The sequence below is a fragment of the Aspergillus clavatus genome, genomic scaffold (genome assembly GCF_000002715.2).
Source record: "Aspergillus clavatus NRRL 1 1099423829805 genomic scaffold, whole genome shotgun sequence".
NCBI lineage: Eukaryota > Fungi > Ascomycota > Eurotiomycetes > Eurotiales > Aspergillaceae > Aspergillus > Aspergillus clavatus.
The window spans coordinates 3,483,488-3,501,119 of record NW_001517094.1 but is presented as its reverse complement, the minus strand read 5'-3'; the positions used below and the strand labels follow the sequence as shown (position 1 = coordinate 3,501,119).

Below are 17,632 nucleotides of genomic sequence, written 5' to 3'. Positions count from 1 at the left end.
ACAACAATGGAAACCGGATGTGGTTCTTTTCTTTAGGGGGGGAGGAAGATAGAAGATTGTCGCCTGGACAGATCCCAAGGAAAAGAGGCTTGCTGAAGCAGTTGACTGTCGAAAAAGAATATGACAGAAATAGGACGGGATGGAATTCTCGAGACAGGGACAGGGGGTGTGCTTCTTATTTTTTTTTTTTTTAGTATTTTTTTTTTCTTTTCTGGAAGCTAATATGCAAGTACCACCACCTAGTGTGAGTAGGTGACTGGGGGGGGAGGGCGGATACGGAGGTGCGTTGAATCAATCAGCTGAGGGGCTCGAGGGGGCAGTCAGCAATAAATAATACCGAGTATGACAGGGTAAGCCGATGAGATGAGGATTGATAGTTTTGGATATAAGAAAATAGTGAAAAACTATCAAGAGGATCAGAGGTCAGAGGAGGATTCAGAGGTCAATATAATAATAATAATAATAATAATCACGCCGGAGACAGCGGGTAGACAGAGAGAGAGAGTCATAGAGGGATGATTACCATTATCGTATAATAGATTCTGTTATCGTATGAGCTCTGGTTTATTATTCTGTGGTTTTGAAAGGGAGCCGCTGTGCCGGAGCTGTCGATGAGAAATATCCCGTGGTACGGATGATACCATCATACTGACTCCGTACAGTAGTACCTAGTAGGAGGTACTCCGTAAGAGTAAAAATAACCTACGACATCGGATACCCAGTGATCGACTCTAGTACCATCAATGTTTATAGGTAATGGATGTGCGGTTTTTCTTTTTCTTTTTTTTTTATTCGGAGACTTCTCTCCTCTTCTTTCTGTCTATCACTGAGTGCATCGAGTCTGCATTCATTCCACGCCATGTACAAAATACCTGGTAGCAACCTACGTGGTAGAGGCTTGGATTGGGTTTGCTGCTGAATGTCGACGTCCGTGGACATTCCCCTTCTCTCTGCCGCCCCTATCAAATTTAGTGATGCTAGTGCAGGTGCTAAGTACTGAGAAATAGATAGGCTAAGGCAGCTAAACTCTCCATGGTACATGACTGGACAGTGAACGATAGTACGCGAGGTTTATTATTGGTAATCTCTGTCGGGATCCCTTCCTATGATGTATCATCTTGGTCCTTTGTTCTCATCTTCAACTATCTGGGGAGGACTTAAGCACCTTAGTGAGTGGGATATCTAATATCCCGTTCGACTGTATTGATTGTATCCGCCCCGTTGCTATCGTCGAAACGCTGGTACAACCATATATAACCATATTATTGTCATGGGTTATCAACTTATCAGCCATCATTCTTTGGGTCTAAAGTGACTAAGTGGAGTATCTTTCCGAATCTCCCAAAAGACTGTGGATATCCCGATCACTGTCCTAAGTTCTAACTTCCTAAGAGTCCTCACCACGGAGCATCTAATGATTGATTCACAAATAGGCCATCATCAATCCTAACAACCCAATCAACCAGACAGACCGACACGCATTATGACGGCAGACGAGCTGATCACCAGCACCAATTTGAGTCCCAGCAACTCAAGATGCAGGTCGGCTGAAAAAAAAAGTAAGAAAAACTTTGTATTTTGTTTTATTTTATTTTTATTTTATTTTTTTGCCCCTAAGCAGATGGTTGCTAGAGGGAAAGAAAGGATTTCGCAGGAATGAGGAGCAACCGCCAGCAAGTGCCCGGTGGTTCGCTTGACCCGTGCTGGCTTGGAAGTCCGCATTTTTACGATGCAACTGTGGTCTGTGGTTTCTGCGCCCCGGCGCCTGGTTGGCCGGAGGAATTGCGGCGTGCAGCTGATAACCTGATAGCGCCCTGGGCGGGACATGTAAGTATAAGTGTATTGGACAAATCATCGGCCTGCCCCAGTTGCCTACATAAACGCTTTACCTAGGACATACTAGGCAGTGAAGCGATCAGAGGCGAAGTCACCTTGAAGAGGGATATTAAGTCGTGTCCTCCGTAGTTATCTACCTAGGGGTACAAGAAAAAGAAAACAAACCTACATAGGTCCTCTCATCCCCGTACAAAAAGACTATACAGTAGTCCGTTGTTAGTGGCCTCAATGTGAGGATCAAAAGATAGATGCATCGAAGCTACTCCGCTGTCTGTATATCAACACCGTATCAGCAACCATGGGTAGTGTAACTGGTGTTCTTATCTGAAACTCGGCACAGAACTCTTCTTCACCTGCACTTGCCTAGTTACGAAGTAGTCTCGCACTAACCTTTGACATTTCTCAAGAGGCTCAAGTGGAGTATTATTAGGTGATATTCTACTTGATTGTTTCTTGATATATTTCACTTTTCCCTGTCAAATGACCCGACTGCGGCTGGTGGGCGCTCGATGATCATGTCATCGGCCATCCAATGCTTGAAATGAACCCTTCTTGTCTTAGCTGAGAACCTAGGCGATTTATTTAGCTTGGAATCTCAGATCACACACCTACGTGCCTTGACCAGGATCAAGTATCAGAGGTAGGTACAGCGTTCTCATGAAGTTGATTGATAGGCTCAGCAACAGAGAGTATCAAGATTCAAGATCTTGGATAGTTGTAAGAAAGGTTGCTCCTCCGCTGTCAGTAGTCAGGCACACCGCTCCATCATCACACCACATGCTTTCCACCTTGACTCAGATAGGCGACAAAAGTCATCACTCGATCCATGGTTCGAACATTCCCCATCCTTTTCATATTATCTCTTGTAAAATGTCTCCATAGTCCATAGTCCATACAAAGGCCCCACGTTCTTATGATCGCCGGAAACTTCTCGAAATCCTGAGACTCCGTATTGGCCGTATCTAATTGCATGACGCTGATCAATGTCTGTGATTCTACGCGTGGGCGCAATCCATGCTCCTCGTATGAAATTCCTCAATTGTCTGAGACTTGCTGGGGAAAAATCTCCAGTCTCTCAGGTTGAAGCGATCAGACAAGGTTTTCAAACATGGATGCATCCCTTGTCCTCCTTACCTCGGGAGAAAACCTTGACGTCCTACATCGTTTCGAATAGCTGCATGGTGATTGCCAGGCAAGGAAATCATCGCCTTTGAAATCCTAGAGAAGAGGTACTATCTAATGGCAACTTTGTGCAGCTGCAATACGCGGCCCATACTTGCAGAAGGCGCCCCAGACACGAAGTCTGAATGCACAGATCCCTGCTATAACGTCCAGCACATCGATCTGACGATTGCCTGAGGAGGTACAGCGCCTCTATTAACTTCTCATATCATGCGAGGAGGAGGATGTTGCTTCTTGTCTTCTGGGATCCCAGGCAACTGTGTTTCAGTAAACGTGGTGAAGGGGCTTGGCGGCAACGGCCTTTTGAGTTTGAGCAGTCCTCCAATATAGGAGTGGTCTCCATGGGTTGCAATGACCAAGGCGACAAAGTTGACGATATCCAAGGCTTGGAAACACATTCTTCTTTGATGAATTCAAGATGCAAAGAAGAATTGACGACTTTCACATGACCTTTAAAAAACAAGCTATGACATCTGATCCGGGTCTCCATATTTCAAGTTGAAGTCATCATCCCTTCCTTGAGTGGAGGAAACCCGCCCTATTGTTCTCCGTCGTGAAGAGAACCCGGGCCGGACGTGGAGACTTTGGATACATAGAATACCCGTTTAGGAATGGCAGATCGAGCGTCTGCCGGGATTTTTCTATGGGAGGGTCTGCCTATCCACTGCAGTCAACCGCTCGCGTACACGAATGATCAGCAGAACCTAACGCGAGGAGCGATTCTCGTGCCAGTAGTTAAGTTGTAACATGATAACCTCCCAAACGTGGCGGGTCATAGTCATACGGATACAAAACCCACCCACTTCCCACTATCCCTGCGTACGACTACAAAGTTTTTCATAAGCCCTTGGTTGGGAAGCTTTCGAAGCCATGGCCACGCAAGAATAATATCAGCGAATGAACAAAACACAAACCAACGCCAAGAGACTCGGTCTGGACTAGTGGTATGTACATGATCCCTACCTGCATCCGTGATCGCGCACATACCATCATACGGTCATACCAAGGAGTCCAAAGGAGATAAAATGACCGATCTTCATGCACGGTGCAAAAAGAGGAAGAAATCGGACGAAGCAGGTCGGATCATGTGTGTTATTGGATGGGGCAGCCGTCTGATGGAGGGGTGGCAAGATTAAGATTAAAACCTCATGCGGGCTGCTCTTTCGGGCAAGGCGATGGCTCTTTCGATTTTGTATTAGTTCGGAAAGGAGGTTCCTCCTGACTCGGACGGGGGTTCAACGGCGGCCCGGAGTGTGTGTGTTTGAGGTAGTATTGATGGGATTAAGCGGCTATCGCGCAATGATGCGGAATAATAACACTAGGTATAGATCTGATACTGGTACAAGGAATATTTATTGAGTACTGTATTGATGATACTGTTTAAGAGAGACAGCCATGGCGAGAAATGAAAGTAGAGCCTCTTACAGTTCCAGCTTGAGCAGATGGATATGAGTGTCAAGTCAGATCAACGTATTGCAATGCAAGTGAACCATCAGAACACCTTTCTTTTTCCTCTTTAAGAGCATTGTCAAATCCGCAAAGAGATACCTCAGTGCGATCAACGTCCGTGTGGAGGCAGCATCAATCCGAGTAGGCTAAATCAAACCCACCAACGCTGCATCGACTACATCCCCAATCCATCATCCTGGGTTTACAGGTTTAATAGGCTGGACAGTGCCATGCTGGATTGCCACTGGGTCTACAGGACAACGTCCCCCTCGCCAGAGAACCTCGTATGGAACGAATTGCTGTTCATAATAATCGTATCTTGTTGAGAGAGTTTTGATCAAGTAATCAGCCAGCGGGGTCACGCCTGCAGCGCTAGCCAGGATATTCAACATTAGCTGCAAATCAACCGCCTCCATACTGCTCGGACCAATCTTTTATCAGATACAGCCGTCGCTATGGAGTACTTACTCCCTAGCTACATGGCTCAGAAGTCAGAACACTTGTTCTTTACTCCGTGGACTTCGGTGTATGGGAGATGCCTGTTTGCCTGCACAGTCTGCACCACAACCGCTAACTAGCCATCCTCAATGGCCACTGCTTTTGATTACCGGATACCCCGCAATGCTTGATGACAAGAGACGTGGCTGGTAGATACATACTCAAAACTCCGTCGATTACAATTACATCTCCTGTAGTACTCTCCAGGACAAATCGAACCCTTGCCCCCAGTTCCCAACATCTACGTCAACTGTCAAGGCTGGCTGTATGATTGAGAATTGGCCCGCTAATGTCGGCTTGCGCTGCATGGCCTCAAACGGTTTTTGTTCCGGATGGTGGAAGACCCGATAAAGCCAGTCAGGTTTGGAATATATGTTGGGATCCTGAATGGCTTGTGTCGCAGACAGGTCCTTGCCCCGAGGCTAAAACTACGGAAACCAATGGTATGCATGGTGCTGTGTCCTGGGATTCTGATTTGGAGGTCGTTTCGGCGCCGATGTTTCACTAAGTATGTCGTCTTTTTCTTTTCTGCGATACTCGGCATTCCAAGGAGAGGTAAACAATATTGACTATCGTTGTGGTTTCTTTGAGACCCCGCGTGTGTTTTGAAACTTGTAGGCAGATGTGGGTAGGACACATTCCAATGCTCCCCGGATCGTTGTGGCAGGATCTGGGGGATAAGGAATCGGTACTTGCGTGGAATGTGCGCCGTTGCTATCTGTTACAAACTTACAAAGTGCTTCCTATACACATGATCGACGGAATTTTCTCATACCCTGATAACCATGCTTTGGCTTTGATGACCATGGGCGACTAGGGAAGGAGTTGCTAGCAGGGCTTGCTATCTGCAATGTTGATCGATTACTAATAAGCCACTTGGGTTGAACATATCCATCAGAAAAGTATGGAGTAGCAGATGTTGGAAGGCCGACCTTTGGTTGGTCTGATATTCCATGAGGGAATTTCCTTTGCAGCATAACATAGCCCTCGAGATTATGCACTGAAGGAGTTCTTTGTGTCGAAAGTATCCGTTACGTGCCACCGTCTCAAGAACATGAGCATCTGATGTTATTTGAAGGGGAGAGAGTCTCCCTAAAAGGTGATATGTGTTGTTGAAGTAGTTCCACCAAAGTTTTTGACTTCTTGCTCTTCATTTAAGCCCTTTGTCCTTATCCCTGTCACCCCAGACTTATGGTTCTTATGTATCGGTCCTTTCGGTCCGTCGCTGTTCGCTGAGCGGAGAACTACTACGAGGTGTGGAAACTGTGGATGGAGTATCGGCTTATCAACGTTATCTGTGCTCCACTAGTCTGATTAATCATGAGATAAAGTAATTGTGCGCTAGAACCAGATAGACCTAGCGCTCATCAGCCACAACTGATCCACTATTCTGGGAAATGTAATTGTGGCTTGACACCGACCCGTGGGGCTGTGGCACCGTCTGACGTCGATACCAGTCGGTTGCGGCCTGCGAACAGGCTTCATCTGTTTTGACTGCCATCTCACCACTTCACCATCCATCCATTATGAATTATCTCCAACAATGACATCGGCTGAAAAATCTGCCACTCGCAACATATACGACCCGAGTGCCCTTCCAGACTATGATACGCAGTTCATCAAACCAGACGAGCTCCACCAGTTCGAGAAGGCGCTGAACGCCCCTGCGGCCGCTCCTCTCGTCGCCATCAATGACTGGCGTCCCATTAACCAACGAGTGCGGAAGAACCGTCGGACAAAACCGAGACGAAGCAAAGATGAAACCCGGGAGGGGGTGCTCTACACGGTCCTCAAGTGGCCTTTCCTCTTCATCGTCTTCGCCTGGATCACGGTGCTGGGGATTGCGTATGCCCTGACGCGCTTGTATATCTTCCTGTACGAGCAGTGCGTGACATGGAGAGGCAAAAGAGAACGGCTTCGAAGGGAACTCTCGGTCCAGACCAATTACCGAGATTGGCTGACAGCAGCGCAGGCGCTCGACACTCATCTCGGGAATCAGAAATGGAAGGAAACGGACGAATACGCATACTACGACCATCTTACAATCAATAAAGTTGTGGCCCAATTGAAACAGGCAAGGAAGGCGGCTGAATCTGAGGTGCATAATGGGCGTTCCGGGGTGAGCGATCTGCCTGCGGTCGAAGACCTCTGTGCCCTCCTGGAGGCTTGCGTGAAGAATAATTTTGCCGGTGTGGAGAATCCCCGGTTATACAGCGAGTCTTACTCGGGAACGAAGGATCTGGTGCAGGAGTATATCGATGAAGTCCAAGCTTGCATGCAGCTCATTCTAGACAGCAAGCAGATTCCTGCCGAAGAGAAATACCAGCACTTCAAGCATCTCGACACCAACTTTGGTCGTACTGCTCTTTGTCTGTCTGGCGGTGCTACGTTTGCATACTACCATTTCGGCGTGATTAGGGCATTGCTCGATAACGATGTCCTACCGGAGATCATCACCGGAACGTCGGGAGGAGCATTGGTCGCAGCGCTTGTGGCAACGAGGACCGACGAGGAACTGAAACAGCTGCTTGTTCCGGCATTGGCCTACCGGATCAGAGCATGCCATGAAGGCTTCACAACATGGGTATGGCGTTGGTGGCGAACAGGTGCGCGATTCGATACAGTTGACTGGGCTCGTCAATGTAGTTGGTTTTGCAGGGGCTCTACCACGTTCCGAGAAGCGTATGAACGAACGGGGCGCATCCTGAATGTTTCCTGTGTTCCTTCTGATCCTCATTCGCCTACGATTCTCGCCAATTATCTGACCTCGCCTGATTGTGTTATTTGGAGCGCCGTCCTCGCGTCTGCGGCTGTTCCTGGAATATTGAATCCTGTTGTCCTGATGACGAAGAAGCGGGACGGGACGCTTGCGCCATATTCTTTCGGGCACAAATGGAAAGATGGTAGTCTGCGGACGGATATACCCATCAAAGCGCTCAATCTCCATTTCAATGTGAATTTCACGATAGTATCACAGGTGAGATATCGGTCCTCGGCTTGGTCGACGATTATTAACTGACACTTTTTTCTCAATAGGTCAATCCACACATCAATCTTTTTTTCTTTAGCTCCCGAGGCACTGTCGGACGACCCGTTACCCACAGGAAAGGCCGAGGATGGCGCGGAGGCTTTCTGGGATCTGCAATCGAACAGTACATCAAATTGGACATGAACAAATGGCTGAGGGTACTACGACACCTGGAGTTATTACCTCGACCTTTGGGCCAGGATTGGAGCGAAATTTGGCTGCAGAAGTTTAGCGGTACTATTACAATCTGGCCCAAGAGCATCCCCTCCGACTTCTACCACATTCTCTCGGACCCCAGTCCAGAGCGACTGGCGCGCATGCTGCACGTGGGCAAGCAAAGCGCGTTCCCGAAGATCCAGTTCATCAAAAACCGACTCAAGATCGAGAACACAATCATGCAGGGACTGCAGCAATCCTCCCCTGGCGGAGATCGGGTACTGTTACCCATCCTGTCTCGCCGGCTCCAGAACCGTGCTCAAGAACACGCAGACGCCATGGTCGAGCGCCTCGACCATAGCTTCCCCGAGCGCCACTCAGACTACAAAGACGAATCCCACTATACAGAAGTTTCCGACAGCCTGTCCACCAACTCCTCTCGCCCCCATACCCCGGACGCACGACGCGGCAGTATATTCGAAGAAATGCGGCGCCAGTCAGCCGTCTTCTTCGACGATCCGGACATGTACGGGGACGAAGATGCGATAGCAACTTAGCATCACATCTGCTGTCTTTGAGCATTCGGTCATCGATTTCTGCTTTCGGATGCCTGCATATTTTGGCTGGTGGCCGGAGGCTTTTGTGGCTGCAGGTCCGCCGAGAATCTTCACGAATGACTCCAGCCTGCTTACGGAGTAGTACGGTTTTCTTTGGTGGACACGACACGTTGTCCATCGGACATACCCCCTTCGAGTAAACTGAAGTTCTTGTACTGTATTTATTTTATCTACTTTTGTGAAATATGGATTGTGCATTATGATGTAATGGAGGGTTGTGCGCTCACAGAGTCCTCAGTTGATAGTCCAGACATATTGATTACATAGTCTGTATCCGCATCTGCGGAGCAAATCAACCACTTCTATCTCTAGAGTAGATGCGACTACGAGATGGCAGATCAAGACAGGCAAAACGTATGATCTCCCCTCTCTCTCACCCTGCTAGACTTCTACTCCACCGTGACTCAGCAGAAAGCGGGCATGAAGCGTTACTCTGGATGTTCATGATCATCAGGCGTAGCGGTACAGGAGCGGCAGGACGGATCTGAATTTGCCACCCGCTTGGATCATGCTATATGGGCAGATCTTAATGACTAGGCTACGTAGTACTTAGTTTCGGGGTACATCGGCAGTATTAGTAAGTAGATACCCTGCCCATGTTACATGCTGGGTACTCTCTGTACGTCTGGCCGACGTCGGGGACTCGTGGAGTAATAGATAGATTTAACATTAGATTGTCATTCTTTGCTTCATTTCGGAAAAAATGTTTAGTTGGTACAGGGCTATATAGTAAGTAGTACACCAACTGCTTCCTCCGAGCGGCTCGAGTCACACAAAATGGAGACTTTCGGAGGTCAATCATCTAAATGACCAAGAATTTACCCGTCACCTCGCGGGCCGATGCAAGATCCCCGCTCAGCGCATAGATATTCTGTAGCGCGACGGCCGCCTCGCGGGTGAAGTCCTCCACGAACACGAACGGAGGCCCGCGGTCCTCGGACCCTATATCTTCCATGACCACGTCCTTGCCGTCTGCTGCTCCCGCGATGTGCTGCTGGGTCGCCGCGCGGATCTGTTCCCCGAGCGCCAGGACGCGCTGGTATCCTTCGACGGCGAGGTGCGCGAGCCCGAGCAGGTGCCACACACGCGCGAAGTTGAATTCCATCTCCTGTCGTTCCTGCGGGAAACTGCCCTTCTTCTCGCGGACGCGGCGGTACTCGTGCAGAAAGGAGATGCCTTGCATGATAAGGTAGTGTCTGTTGTCGGACTGGCGTTTGAGGGAGTGGTGGATGTAGCAGAGGGCGATGGAGAGGAGGACGGCTGGGTTCTGCGGGTCCAGGGCGTAGGCGCGGAAGAAGTAGTTGAGGGCCGGGTAGAAGCTGTTGCCAGAGTAGAGGATATGGCCGTAGAGCACGAGCAGGGCGACGTCGAGTTCTTCCGCGGGGATGGCTTCGCCGGCCTCGTCGCGCGTGGTGAGGGTCGCGCGCTCCTTGTAGATTGATTCGCGGACAGCTTTGCTGGGTCGCGAGTCGTTTGGGCCGTCTGGTATTGAAAAATCCATGGCTTTGATCTGCCGGAGCATGAACTTCATGTTGGGCGAGGAATGGAAGAGGGACCGGTGAGGGTCGCCGCAGAGGCGACTCAGCATGGAGAAAAGACGGTAAGTGTCAGTGACGAACTGGTATTCTTTGATGAACCAGCGCGCTTCGTTTGCAAGCGTTTCTTCGTCTTGTACCCTCAAGGCACATGCTGTGCTAGATTAGTCTATGTGTCCAGTGGACTGGGCCGGGCCGGGCACGTCAACTTACTGAACCAGCAAACATGGATCAATCGAGTGTCGGGTTTTGAGTGATACCAGATGCTTGCGTCTGCGGCAGCAGCAAGACTATCGTATGCCTCCTCGGATTCCCCTTGCCCTGCCACGGCCAAGGCATATTGCAAAAATAGGTCTAGCCACTCGTCAAAGCTGATACCATGGTAGTCGGTTGGTACGACTCCTTGAAGGGGCTCCTCCGCCAACGTGCCTATCATTCGCCAGTTAGTTCTGCTCGGTTGTTCTTTTTAGGTTATATAATACCTAGAGATTCTTGAAGACGACCAGCCATCTCCTCCATCTCGTCCATGATGGTTCTATTCTTATACTTCCCCGCCTTCCTTTGCGTCTCCCTAGAATAGCCCAAGAAAACCACATTGCGCTGCATCGGGTAAAACACACGGTTTGAGCGAAATTCACGCAGTAAAGCATCTGCAATGTCAAGCCAATCCTCAGTGGCTTCGACATTGCCATGTTTGACACCTGGCTGGAGTGCCAATAACTTTTCATACAGAAATTGGACAAGCTGCGTCCTTGCCCCCTCCAGGTCTTCCATACTTTTCTTCGTGGCCGCGATAGGCGCAGTAGTAAGTCTTGAGGGTAGGCCCTCAGGACCTTCAGGCTGTGCAACTGCCCCCAGCCCCGTAAATTCTGGATCGGTCTCGACGCCGAATTCTAGCGCAAGCTGCTCAAGTCGAGTATCTTTCCTCCGGCGATGAGACCTGGTTTCCTGTCGTCCTAGCAAAACGGCTTCATTGACATATCTCAGTGCTTGTTCGTTCATCCCAATGCTTTCATACAGCCTTGCCAGGTGGGCGCGCGATTCAATGTTTCTCGCGTCGTGCTCTGCTACGGTAAGATAGCAATTTTCCGCTTCTTCGAGATTGTCCAACTGCATGAAGCAGTCTCCCATAGCCATGAAGTAGCTGATATCCGCATACTCGGCGGTTTGTTGGATCGGTGTATAATACCGCAGCGCTTCGTCCAAGAGACCGACTTCTTTGAGCGCATCGGCAACCTCGCGGAACAGGTCGCCATAATCATGAAGTCTGGCGCCCTCAGAAGTGTCGTCAGGATTCAACCAGGAGAAGTGGTGCTTCAGACTGGTCAGTGGGGTTGGGGAGAACACAGAGCGATATTGAAACTTACTAACGCCTCACCCTTGTGATCATAGCCCATTCTTAACCGGAACAGACCGAGCTTTATCCGCAACTCAAGTGGGAGCCCTAGCCCATATGAATCTCGCGGCCAGCGTCCCGGGATATATCCATCGACTTTGATACGCCGTGGCGAGTCAGTGGCATCCCATTCGCGGTCGTCTTCGTTGAAATCCTCCCACATGGTATCATCTCTCCGACCAAGGAGCCATCGGGAGACGGACCTGAGGGCTTTCAATCCCTGTTCATGTTGGCCCAGGTAGCTGTATAACTCGACATAGATATTGACATCGGACCAAGAAAAGTCGGGGGTGTCGTCTGGATCCAGAGTCATGTAGTACTCGACACTGACTGCCCACTGGGCCACGGCCTTTTGGACATCTTCGAGGTCAATGTATGTCTCCGCTAAATGCCGCAAAGCTCTGGTGTTATGCGGGATCTCCCGGAGTATTCTTTCGTATTCTATGGCAGCGCGGCCGTTGTGGCCGAGTTCTCGATAGACAGCTGCTCTCTGGAATCGCGCATTGTAGTTCTTGGGTTCAATATCAATTACACGGCTCAGACAATAAACGACATCGTTCAGGGCAGTTGGCCGATCGTCGCCAGCGCGTTCCAGGATCATCTTTGCCACTTTGGACCACACCGACGCATCTCTGGGCCGCGTATGAGCTCCGTTGAACAGAGCGGTTAAAGCTTTGTCTTTCTGGCCCTGCGCCAGGAAAATCTCCGAGAGCAGCGAATGGGCCGCAAACATTTCAGGATTGATTTGGATCGCACGCTTCACAAGTTCGATGGCACGGTCATAGTCGCCATCAATGAAGGCCGAGGTAGCTTCCGAGTGCAGCATCTTGAACTCCGGACTGGGCTCCAGTGGCTTTCGGGGTCCTCTTTTGATGCCTTTTCCACCACGCGCACCCCATCGACCCGAAAAGGGCCCTGTGCCTCGTCTGCGGCGCCTCCTCCGTCCGACAGAACCATCGTCGCCATCCTCTGCGGCGCCTTCACCCACATCTGAAGGCTCTTCCTCCCTGCAGGAATAGTCAGCAATAGCAGGATCGGACGAGGAGACTGGGAGCATCCACTGACGTTGAGGTCTCTTCTGCTGAATACTCATAATTCGAGTCTTCAGCAGAGTCATCCATCTGGTCATAGTCCACGGCATTCTCGCCATCTTCTTCAAAGTCCATACCATTTTGGTCAGGTAAATGCGATTCGCTGCGAGTGAACAAGTCTCTGTATAGACGAGGATCTATTACAGATTGTAAGGGAGCTTCTCCTGGGACTGTTGATTGAGGACCCTGCCATGGGTAGTGTACCGTCTCGTCGATGTCTGGATAGGCGAACTCAGGCGAGGGAGGCGGATGTTCCGCATGATCTCCATCAGGATAATCCATTTTGTAGATGACAGTGATCAATTATGCACCGGGGTCTGTGAGTCTGATGCTTGGAGATAGAACCAAACCAAATGCCTGTAGTTCAAAGCAACATCAACAACCGCATCATCATCATCATCATCATCATCATCATCATCATCCCCGCTATAAAGGTATCAGAGTAGTTTGCAAGCGAGCGGTTTGATTGGGCGGAGGATGCGTCTGAGATACATTCACGCCGACTCGACGAAGGGAATCGTCAGAACAATACTCATTCAGAGAGCAATTACGATCAAGAAGAAGAAGAAGATGTTGATGATTTCAGATCTCCAAGCGATACTGTTGCGCTGCTTTGATGCGCAGTCTCGGTGAAGTCGAATGAAAGCGACCCAGAGGAACGCGAAATGCGGCGAGAACGAAAAAAAAAGCGCCCAACCGGAAAAAAAGCCTTGACTCTTACTTCTCTTTCTTCTCTTTCTCTTCTTCTCTTCTTCTTCCATCCTCCATCTCCATCTCTCCATCCTCCCTCCCCCCCAATTTCCATCTCCTTTCGTCTTTTCTTCACTTTCCTTTTTCTTCTATTTGATGCTCAGATCTTCTGCTTGCTGTGTTTGACACACTATTGCAGTTGATCCTGACATCCTTTCGTTAAACCACCACAAAAAAAAAACGAAGAAGAAAAAAGACCCCAAATACTGCCGTCCCCCCTCAGGAAAACTACGGAGACACCACAAATCCTTCCCTGTTAATCCTCTGACTCTCTGTCTGCTACGCCTCGCACGATCCTCTTGACGATTCTATCGACGCGAGATTCCACAACTTACACGCATCTGGAAACAGAATTCGCTGATGCCCTTTCGGTTCGATCCCTACCATCGCAGTCTCGAATCAAAGTAGTGCAGCCACTGGCTTGGTCTGTGCCCCGATCGTTGTCGCCTAGAGCTGTCGCGGTTGGGTTTCTCGCCATTGCAAAGAAAGACCCTGTCTCCGTCCTTAGAGAGAACCTTTGGTCTTCCTGTTTCGTTGTGATACGGCCTCTTTCCGTTGTCTTTCTCGCGCAAACTCAGCAGGTACTGCAGGTGTTTTGCAGTAATATTCCTTTTTCTGTACCTATTGTTTTCCCATTTCTTGGAAAGCTGTGAAGAGAATTTCCCTTTCTTCTTTCACCGTGTCCGTTGATAATCAAATTGCCCTCATGGCCAGCCACCTCATCGGTAACCGCAACAGCACGCCGGACGCCTCCAAGTCCAGCCTCCGTCCTCCGTCGTCTTCTCGGAATCTGGGCACCCACCAGCTACGCGCATCAGCCGATATGTCGGGTTTTCCATCTCCGCTGTCCTCTCGCAGCATCCGTCCGTCGTCGGAGGTGTATTACAACCAGCAGTCTCAGGCTCAGAACAACGCGGAGGATCCCCTGGACCGTGCGGCCCAGCAGTGGCTTGCTGATATCGATCAGTATGAGACTACTCTGGAGGAAATGGCAGCTGCCACGCTGGACCAGGACTTCAAGGACGAACTGAGTGCTATCGAACAGTGGTTCCGTGTGCTCAGTGAGGCCGAGAGAACCGCTGCTCTTTACGCTCTGCTGCAGCAGACCACGCAGGTGCAGATTCGTTTCTTTATCCAGGTTCTCCAGCAGATGGCCAAGAGCCATCCGATGTCGGGACTCTTGTCTCCTGCCAATTTTGGCGAGAAAGGTACGTCAAGGAGAGAAGTCGTTCTCGTCGTGGATTAAAACTCATGTCATTCTAATTAGATGCCATGTCCAACCGTCTGAACGATGCGATGTCGAAGTTGAACATTGACAGCTCGCGCAACTCTCTCGGTCGGCCTCCACCTTCCCCCGGTGCCAAGCGTAACTCGGGCCTCGACTCTTCGACCATCAATGCCATGTTCCCCGATGCCGCCGCGGCGATCGCCAAGAAGAAGGCTGAATTCACCCAGCAGACGGGCAACGCGCCGCCTTCCAACCGCAACAGCGCTGTGTTTGGCGACCGGTCTTCATTCATTGCGCCGACCATCTCCGGCCCGGACAACACGGACAATCTGGGCCAGCCCCCCGCTTCTCCATGGGTCCAGAGGGGTGCCAACGAGCCGCAGCCGCCTATTGCTCGGCCCAAGTCCTCGTCTGGCCACCAGCCGATGGGACAGTTCAGCCAGTCGTCGGGTCTACGCTCTCCGCATCCCACGCAGACGGCCACGATGCCTGCCCCTGAAATCGAGGCACCTCTCCTGTCGCCGTACAATGTGGGAAATGCCAGTTGGGCGTCCATGACCAACACTCCAATGACGGCAACATTTGGCCAGCAGGTGCATCAGCCGGCGAATTCGCAGGCCGACATGGTCGCGAACGCGACGGCAATGAAGCTGGCCGCTTTGTCTACGGTCAATAACCGCATCGCACTGGACGATGCGCGCAAGTACCGCCGTGCTCGCTCGAACGATGGGCAAGGGCGAAATACTACCGCATCTATGAAGCAAACCATTCATCAGGGTGGCCTCGCCAGCCACGGTCTTCCGGGAGGGGCAAATCACCTGGTTGCGGGACAGCTTCTGAATGCTCAGCAGCTTGCCGCGTTGCAAGCGCAGCAGCAGGCCGCGATGGCGGGTCGCCGGTCCCGCCCCACCTCTCCTGGCATTGCGATGCAGGGTGGCCTTGGCGCGATGGGGTTCACCTCACCGCAGAACAATGGATTCCTTGCTGCGTATGACCCGAACAATCCTCTACTGGGTAATGGATTGGGCGCCTTGGGTCTCGGCCAGTTTGGACTTGGTGGCCACGAGGGTTATCTGTCCGACCACTCGGAGGTTACTCGCGGTCGTTCTCCACGGGGTCGTCGTGGCAGCTCCAAGCCGCCAGAAGATCCCACTGACCCGGCTCTGTTGAAGGATATCCCCAGCTGGCTGCGGTCTCTCCGTTTGCATAAATACACCGATCAGCTCAAGGATCTCAAGTGGACTGAGCTGGTTGAGCTCAACGACAAGGCATTGGAGGAGCGTGGTGTGAATGCTCTTGGTGCCCGCAACAAGATGCTCAAGGTGAGTTGCGTCTGAAGTTACCCCTGCTCGGATTGATACTGATAATTGCAGGTGTTTGAGCAAGTTAGAGAGGCCAAGGCTGAAGGAAAACTCGACAACATTGCGTGAAGACACGAATGACCTTTTTTTTTTCCTTCTCTTTTTTTGATTTATCTCGTCTTTTTATTCTAACATTCTCTCAACTGCATTAATTTGACTAGATTGGCCTTGGCATAAGTGGCAGGATCCGACCTATGAGCGATCTCATTGGAATGAACTTTGGGAGGAGAGATGTGTGTACTTTTTATTTTGTTTGAGGTACTTCTGGCTTTACGCAGCCGATCAACGAGCGCATAGTATTTGGGAGGCCCGGTTGTGTCTCAAATGTCGGTGCGATCTGAATGGATTATGACCCGGACATGCGAATCTGATTGATCTACTGTTAAAGTTATGCACATAATTCAACTAATATGATTCCATGACTACGGAGTATGTTAGCGTGGTTTTTGGGCAACATTCAGAGAAGGTGAGGCTGTAGATACGCTGAATTAGCGTCTTATCAGTAATTCTCCGGAGGTGAGGCAACAAGCATTCTGATTGGTGCCTGGGCGGCAAGCTCGACTTCAGCAACTCAACCTCACTTGATCTTCTTCAACTCTGGACCATCTCGCCAACGGAGTCCTCCATATCACACATCTCTATCTCCTTCAGTCATTCTTACTCCGGAGTTCAATCGAAACATTCTCTATCCTAATTCCCGTCCTCTTACGCCGAATCCCAACCTCCACGAACCCACAACAAGAGCATCACCACCTCACCCTCACCATACACAGCTCTTCTCAGCTTCGCCGCATCGCATCACATCACATCGCACCGCAATCTACAATCCACTCAACCACTCAACAGCAAACACCCCCGAAAAAGGGACCCAAAATGCCGCCCTCAACACAAGAACTCTCCCTCCTCATCAATCCGCTCGTCCCCGAATCCGTCCAGCACAACAACCGCGTACGTCCCCATCCCTCGTCCCTCAATCCCCGGGGAAGGTGGGAGAAAAAAGAAAGGAAGAAATCCATTTTACTAACCAAAAAAAAAAATGTTTTTTTTTGATGAATTCAGGTCCTCTCCCAACTACACTCGCTCACCTCCTTCCTCCTCGGCCTGACGGCGGGGATCCTCGCCCTGCAGTCCGTCACGGGCTTCGTGTTCTACTTCCTCGGCACGGTGTTTGTGTCGGGCTTGTTCCATCTGGTGCTACTGCGGCGGTCGCGGGGGCTGGGCGCCGGGGTGTACTTCCCTGGTGCTGGGGGGGAGATTGCTGGGTTAGATGAGAGGGGGTGGATTGCGGGTGCGAATGCTGGGGGTGGGGAGAAGGGGAAGGGAGGCGGGGTGAGGAGGGCTGGGGCGTGGAGGGATGTGTGGGTTGGGGGTGGAGTGATGGGGGAGGCGCTTTCGGGCTTCATTCTGGGGTGGGCGGGTGTTGGGGGTGTTTTGAGGTGATTTTCTTTTTCGTCTGTCCTTTTTGGTTTATGAGGGAAGGGGGGAGGGTGTGGATTGGTGTCGTT

At 50.6% G+C, this 17,632-nt stretch overlaps 4 protein-coding genes across 4 annotated transcripts, besides 6 other annotated features; 3 read left to right on the top strand and 1 right to left on the bottom strand.

The window, feature by feature from the left end:
- Nucleotides 1-447: 447 nt before the first annotated feature.
- Nucleotides 448-470: a microsatellite.
- A 1,104-nt stretch (nt 471-1,574) lies between these two features.
- Nucleotides 1,575-1,606: a microsatellite.
- A 4,902-nt stretch (nt 1,607-6,508) lies between these two features.
- ACLA_029670 (patatin-like phospholipase domain-containing protein) lies at nt 6,509-8,706 on the top strand (the record flags this gene model as incomplete). Its single annotated transcript, XM_001269662.1, has 2 exons — nt 6,509-7,942; nt 8,002-8,706. The coding sequence occupies 2 exons, from the start codon at nt 6,509-6,511 to the stop codon at nt 8,704-8,706; spliced, it is 2,139 nt and encodes a 712-aa protein (XP_001269663.1).
- Nucleotides 8,707-9,568: 862 nt separating this feature from the next.
- On the bottom strand, nt 9,569-13,070 carry ACLA_029660 (tetratricopeptide repeat protein; the record flags this gene model as incomplete). The annotated part of the gene is made up of 5 exons (XM_001269661.1): nt 9,569-10,455; nt 10,515-10,730; nt 10,784-11,615; nt 11,669-12,704; nt 12,763-13,070. The coding sequence occupies 5 exons, from the start codon at nt 13,068-13,070 to the stop codon at nt 9,569-9,571; spliced, it is 3,279 nt and encodes a 1,092-aa protein (XP_001269662.1).
- Nucleotides 13,071-13,173: 103 nt separating this feature from the next.
- Nucleotides 13,174-13,210: a microsatellite.
- Nucleotides 13,175-13,210: a microsatellite.
- Nucleotides 13,211-14,244: 1,034 nt separating this feature from the next.
- On the top strand, nt 14,245-16,196 carry ACLA_029650 (RNA-binding protein VTS1; the record flags this gene model as incomplete). Its single annotated transcript, XM_001269660.1, has 3 exons — nt 14,245-14,746; nt 14,806-16,088; nt 16,140-16,196. 3 exons carry the CDS (start codon nt 14,245-14,247, stop codon nt 16,194-16,196), a joined length of 1,842 nt encoding a protein of 613 aa, XP_001269661.1.
- A 720-nt stretch (nt 16,197-16,916) lies between these two features.
- Nucleotides 16,917-16,945: a microsatellite.
- Nucleotides 16,946-17,000: 55 nt separating this feature from the next.
- Nucleotides 17,001-17,567, top strand: ACLA_029640 (EMC6 family protein; the record flags this gene model as incomplete). Its single annotated transcript, XM_001269659.1, has 3 exons — nt 17,001-17,075; nt 17,187-17,415; nt 17,452-17,567. 3 exons carry the CDS (start codon nt 17,001-17,003, stop codon nt 17,565-17,567), a joined length of 420 nt encoding a protein of 139 aa, XP_001269660.1.
- Nucleotides 17,388-17,504: a microsatellite.
- Nucleotides 17,568-17,632: the final 65 nt, after the last annotated feature.